The 6,150-nt window shown below is 38.6% G+C and overlaps 1 protein-coding gene across 1 annotated transcript in view; it reads left to right on the top strand.

The window, feature by feature from the left end:
• stmn1b (stathmin 1b) overlaps window positions 1-2,031 on the top strand; it is a 2,628-nt gene extending 597 nt beyond the window's left edge. The window contains exons 2-5 of the mRNA XM_010754407.3: window positions 473-514; window positions 1,048-1,220; window positions 1,309-1,500; window positions 1,598-2,031. Of these exons, the coding sequence (XP_010752709.1) occupies window positions 499-514; window positions 1,048-1,220; window positions 1,309-1,500; window positions 1,598-1,657 (441 nt within the window). The 5' untranslated portion in view covers window positions 473-498 and the 3' untranslated portion in view covers window positions 1,658-2,031. The remainder of the gene's footprint in view (window positions 1-472; window positions 515-1,047; window positions 1,221-1,308; window positions 1,501-1,597) is intronic.
• The last annotated feature ends 4,119 nt before the right edge of the window (window positions 2,032-6,150 follow it).

The following is a 6,150-nucleotide window of genomic DNA, read 5'->3' as shown; positions in this document are numbered from 1 at the left end:
AAGTGTTTATGATAATGTGTTGTACAGTGTTTGTACGTTATTGCCCCGCCCCCACCGTTTTGCCCTGTGCAGTCATCACATTTTACCCCACACGGGCTCTTACCGTGTTATATAGATCCTTCCACTGTGTGTTTACCACGTTGTCTTTATATCTAAGGTGTCATTGAGGTGAAGGGAGAACTTGTTTTGCATGTCACGACAAGACATGTTGTAACTGGCAAACTATAATGTAATTACATATTTCGCTGATTGAGGAATTAGGGCAGTGACTCGTCTTAATGTGCCCAAAACAATGTGTGTTTGTACTCTGCAAGCCGAAACAGGTAGAAAGGTGTTTTTAAAATGCGTACTTGCTGCAAAAACAGCACTGCACTCGGGACAATTGAAAGTGCAATCAAAGCTTAATCACTTTGTTTAATTAGACATGTGTTGCTTGATAATGAATCTCTTTTCTCATGTTTTTTTTTTCTAGTATCTAAAAGCAAACATTCTGCTGAAATGGAAAACCTTGGAGGTAGGTGTAAACTATTCATGTTGTTATGTGGGGGAGTATTACTTTCAAAAAAAGATGCCTTTTCTCACCAGAAAAGTAGTGCAAAGCAAAGTCTCTATGTCCTTAACAACTCTGAAACTGTGTAATTAAAACGTTATTTAACTCTATACAACCGAAGTCCTTTGATGTGGTTGGTTTAGCAAGGTGCAAAGTGATCTTTGCAGCCCTAGAGCGGTCTTTGCTTTGTGAAATCTTGTTTTCATTTCCTCTTCGTTGCTTCATTCAAAATGCTGCCACACAGCAGACCTTATTGTTCCCTCCTGACCTCTCTGATAGAGCAGTGACCCCTAAAAAGGTAGCAGGAGGCCGGCTCAACCTCATTTACTTATTGGCAGTCAGACTATGACTCTCAGTGGAAGCATTATCTCACGGCAGTGAAGTTATGGCACAGTTTATGAATTGGCCGATCAATAGGTTAACTGACAGCATCACATCTGTCATAGCTTGTCAGTCACAAGTACCAGCAAGCACTTAACACATATCCTGATTCACAGACATCCAAGTAAAGGAACTGAACAAGCGTGCTTCAGGTCAAGCATTTGAGCTCATCCTGAGCCCGTCAGCGGCAGATGTCAAGGCCGAATTTCCTTTGTCCCCTCTTAAGAAAAAGGAAACATCGCTGGATGAGATTAAGAAAAAACTGGAAGCTGCAGAGGAGAGGCGCAAGGTATTGTCAGAAATGGCAAAATTGTTAACATATGTGAGCAAATAGCCATTCGTGGAAACTGACTTTTGGTCTTTGGTTGTTTCACCAGAGCCAGGGGGCCGAAGTGTTGAAACACTTGGCTGAGAAAAGAGAGCATGAGAAGGAAGTCCTCCAGAAGGCCATGGAGGAGAGCTGCAACTTTAGCAAGATAACACAAGAGAAACTCAAGCAGAAGATGGAGGCAAACAAAGAGAACCGCTCCGCACGGATGGCAGCTCTCAATGAGAAATTCAAGGAGAAGGTGAGTGATGCCGTGTTGACTTGTGTCGTCTTTAATGTTGAAATTATGAAAACTACAGTGTTGTTAATGTAATGTTTAATATTTAAACACTATACAGGACAAGAAGCTTGAAGAAGTGAAGAAGAACAAGGAGGCAATGAAAGAAATGGAGAATTAATTTGTTTACGATCTGGAAAACAGTCTTTACATCTCCAAAGATAAGCTGTGCTTTTTTTAACTGACTGCTCCATGGTATTGTTTGTTGTTAGTTCTGATTATACAGTTGAATGAAAGTTGTTTATACAATGTTAGACTGGGTGTGGATATAGTCCAATTTTCTACACTTCTTTCTTATTGGCAGCTAATTACATTGTATTTTATTTTTGGCATTATCTATATTTTTCCATTAAAGGGCATTTCGCTGGTGCAAATTGGTGCTTACACTTCATGCTGTTGAAATATATCAGGTAGTAGTGTTTAATACTGTTGTAAAGATCGAATATGCTGTACCAAGCCAAGGTTTGACCATTAAAGTCTGTATTCACAATTTAATATTTTTCCTGTCGTGATGTGTGCTGAGCATGTTTGAGCATGTGGATGTTTGTGTTTCTGTATCATGTGATGAAGTCTGACATAACCTGAATTTAAGGCGGGAAATGAAGTAGTCCTGTGGCATATAATGCAGTACACTCAGTAATACTTTGACACTGCTGACGCCTAGTGGCAGTTAGGTCATCTCAGTGATCATTTTGTAATTGTGAAAAGAAGCAACTCCCAAAAGGACCCAACATAAATCTAATTCTTTATTTTTTTTTCTTGTGTGTAATACCTCTTCAGATGTATAAAAATCCTTCAAATAAGACATTTGAGAAAAAATCCCTGGTTGAACTCATGTCCACAGTGGAGGTGAGACTAGGAGTAATGCTTCATTTCAAGGATGCACAAGCCGAAAAAGGCATGGGGTCAAATGATCTAGTGAATCAACTAGGAAGTAGGATGTTACATTTGTACATTTATGTATTGATTTGACAATTGGGGATTTTTCAATTTAATCTATGCTTGAATTCACCAATGATGTGTATTTTGCAATGGAAATGGAAACTGTCCATTATATGCTTTTATAACACAAGTAGCCTCTGAATATGAAAAAGAAAACAACTAAGAAGCTAAAACATAGAAATACCTTGATATTTACTAGTTTATAAAGCAGTAGGAGAGAACATATTCAGGTCATATACTTAAAAATACTCTGTTACTCTACAATACAATCTACAATACAAATACAAGTCTTACTTAAGTAAAGGTATCTGAGTATACTATAATCAGGTAGGCAGGGATACTCCCTGGACAAGTCGCCAGCTTATCACAGGGCACATAGAGATAAAAGCTCACATTCACACCTACGGGCAATTTAGAGTCACCAATTAACCTTAAAGTGTATGTCTTTGGACTCCTGGAGGACCCAGAGAGAACCCACGCAGATACGGGGAGAACATGAAAACTTCACTCCGCCACCCTTGGATAATAATAATAAGCATGTTTAAATATAAAAAATCCCATTGTACTTGTAGCTAAGGCATAAATGAGATGGAGAACTTGTTTTGCATGTCATGATAAGACATGGCGAGTAAGCTGCAAACTAGGAACGTGCTTATTCACTTGTGTTAATGTGCTCAAAACAATGTGTGTTAGTAATCTACAGGTATGTTATGACATGTTGAAACTGGTAACCTGTCAGTGATTAAAATATCACGTTATATTATTAATAATTACAAATTATTGATGTGTAAATATCTTCTATCAATCAGTTTATAGCTGCTTATTCTTCTTCAGGGTTACACTTGTCCTATATCCCAGCATGGATTGGTCAAACATATCCCCATGTTTACACCTATTATTTACAGTTTCAGATTCACCTGACCAGGTTGACAAATATGCACTAATTAAGTAATAAGCTCATGTAATTGAAGCAGTGATATCATCATTCACAAGCAGATAAATGGGCCCAGTACTGACTGTTAAAAGATGTCATTTTGTAAATACTGTGAGTGGGATGTTTCCTCAAGCACTTCATTGCAATTGAAGCCATGGGCCACAGATCTTTCAGCAGTGGTGGAGGAAGTATTCAGACCGTAAAATGTTTTATTAGTTTTATGTAGTGGTCAGAAATCTTGTCAGCACTTTTGGCTTCATTGGTTTAGACTTGCGGTCAGTGTCTAGCATCACCCATGTTGAAAATGCTACTCAGTGTCAAGTTTCATTCGTTCAGTATTGAGTTCAGAGCAGTCGTGTGCTCAAGCTGTTTTGTTTCTGTTGGTGTGGGAGAGCCCTTATGTGCATGTCCTTGTTGATGTAAGTATGTTTTTTTTTTTTTTATCTTTAAACCAGTTTAATTGTTTATTATCATTACTACAAGTTATGCATTCGTATTTAAACTAGATATCAGGCTTTGTGGCTATACTTGCTGTTACATTTCATAAGGAGCATTGTATATTTATGTACCAAAAAGTAAAATGCTCAAAAATATTTGCACATGGATAGTTAGCTACACAGCTTTAATAAAAATTCTCTCCTTCAGTGCTTAAATCTTGCAAACAACAAAAATAGAAATTGTTCTTGAAATAGACCCATCCTAAATATCAGTACGTTATGATCCCTTTCACTCTACTTTGGATTGATTGACAGTGATGTAACACTTAATGCCCACAGTAGTGGGTGGGGTGAGTTTGTATTGCTATGCACACAGACACACACAGTCACAGTGCAGCACAATCCCATCTTTGTCATGTGTTGGGAAGAAAACTGCTGGATTCATCAGTGCAGAAAGCTGCTTGACTGACAACACAGGGCACAAACGCTGGCTTCACTCCAAGTCCCCTTTCTTAATCTGTGCAGGATTTCTGGAATCTTGCACATGATCATGACTTTTCCTGACTTCAGTGAGGTATAATCAGCATCCAATTCATCTGCACTAATCCACAGAATGAATCATGGTCTGAGCTCCTGTTGACACTCTTCGCTCAAGTTCTCCAAAGTTGGCCATATTCAGGTTAAGACCTAGAGTGGGTGAATAAACAGGAGGCCACAACTTTCAGTGTGGTTGTACACACTCACTGAATCCATCTCTGTTGGGAATGTACACTATAAACTATGGTCTGAATCAGGAAACAATGCAGATCTTTCAGATGCTCTGTGTCTAACAAAAGGAACTTTGTGAGTGAACGCTGAACAAGGGAAAAACACAGACTTTAAAACGAATTTGACCACACTGGGCAAGCAGGGAAATCGCTTGTTTTGATAACCAAATGAGATCCAGTGTGGTTATAATTATAATTTGGAAGTCACACACTGATAGAAGAATGCTGCACAATTTAAGAGTGCATGAAGTTCAATCTAAAACTTATTTGCGTGTAACTTCATATTTGCGTGGGTCAGTTAAATCCAGTTCATGCATGTTCTACAGAGTGGAGGCAAGCTCAATTGCTCAATGCTTAAAGGTCCAGTGTGTCAGATTTAGGGCTTTCTATTTACAGAATATGGCAGAAATTTAATGTAATATGCATAACTATGCTTTCAGTAGTGTATAATCACCTGAAAATAAGAATCATTATGTTTTTGTTACCTTAGAATGAGTCTTTTATATCTACAGACGTTGATGGTCCTTTTCCACAGAGTCCACAATGTTGAACAACCATGTTTCTACAGTACTTCTGAATAGACAAAGGGAACATTGGCTGTAGATGTAGGGCCATTTACATGTTTCATGGGTACCATAGTTTCTCCTCCAAGCTCGGAAAGAGAGGGCAAGTGGAGCAGGTTGCAATCTGAAACTACAACGCTAGACGCCACGAAATCCTGCACACTGATCCTTTAAAGGAAAAGCATGGGCTAGAAGCCATTGTAAAAGTTTTACATTGCATTGTTTTCATGCATCCTGACACTTGTAGGAAAGATATGTGCAAACTATTAGTTCAAGAAAAACAATTCATAAAGACCTTGTTGGAGCAGGTGCTTTACTTTTATTTTATCTGACTATTTATACATTCTAATAGCACTCTATTCATTTTTAACCTGCCTCCGGTGTTTCCTCACTGCAAGATGATAAGTTGCCGCTTCCTCAGTTTCCTCAGTTTGTTTTTGTGTCGTGTGTTTGTTTAGAATAGGTTGGGGTGGAGGGTTGGAGAGTTATTGTTATTATTACATTATTTTTGTATGAAAAGCGATAAATTAAGTCTGATCGATTGATTTAAAAAATGAAATAAACTCGAAATGTGAGCGTTGAGGTGAAGGATCAGGGAATATCACAATAAATCATGACCTCGTGAGCTATAAATACACTTATCATTAATACACTTGAGTATGATTAGTAACACACGACTTCTAAATTATTTTTTTAATCAGCACAGCAGTGGCAAGACGTAAACACACATGTTTGATAAATATGAGGTCAACTAAGACAAGCATGGGGTCCTAATCAGACAGAAATGCCTCATGGGGCTCATACATTCATGACAGTTGGAGAATTTCCGTGCAGAGTGGGCGGGCTCATCTTGCCAGGCAGCGGCTTGTCATTGGTCAGAGCCATGTGAGCGAACGCGTGAGAGAACTGCGGCTTGTTAGCTGATTGGCTAAAAAAAGCCGCCGGTCAAACTACCCAGTATCCTCCCAGCA

The sequence above is a fragment of the Larimichthys crocea genome, chromosome XIII (assembly GCF_000972845.2).
Source record: "Larimichthys crocea isolate SSNF chromosome XIII, L_crocea_2.0, whole genome shotgun sequence".
Taxonomy (NCBI): Eukaryota; Metazoa; Chordata; class Actinopteri; family Sciaenidae; genus Larimichthys; species Larimichthys crocea.
Note: the sequence above shows the minus strand (reverse complement) of the source record. Positions and strands in the feature narration are given on the sequence as shown.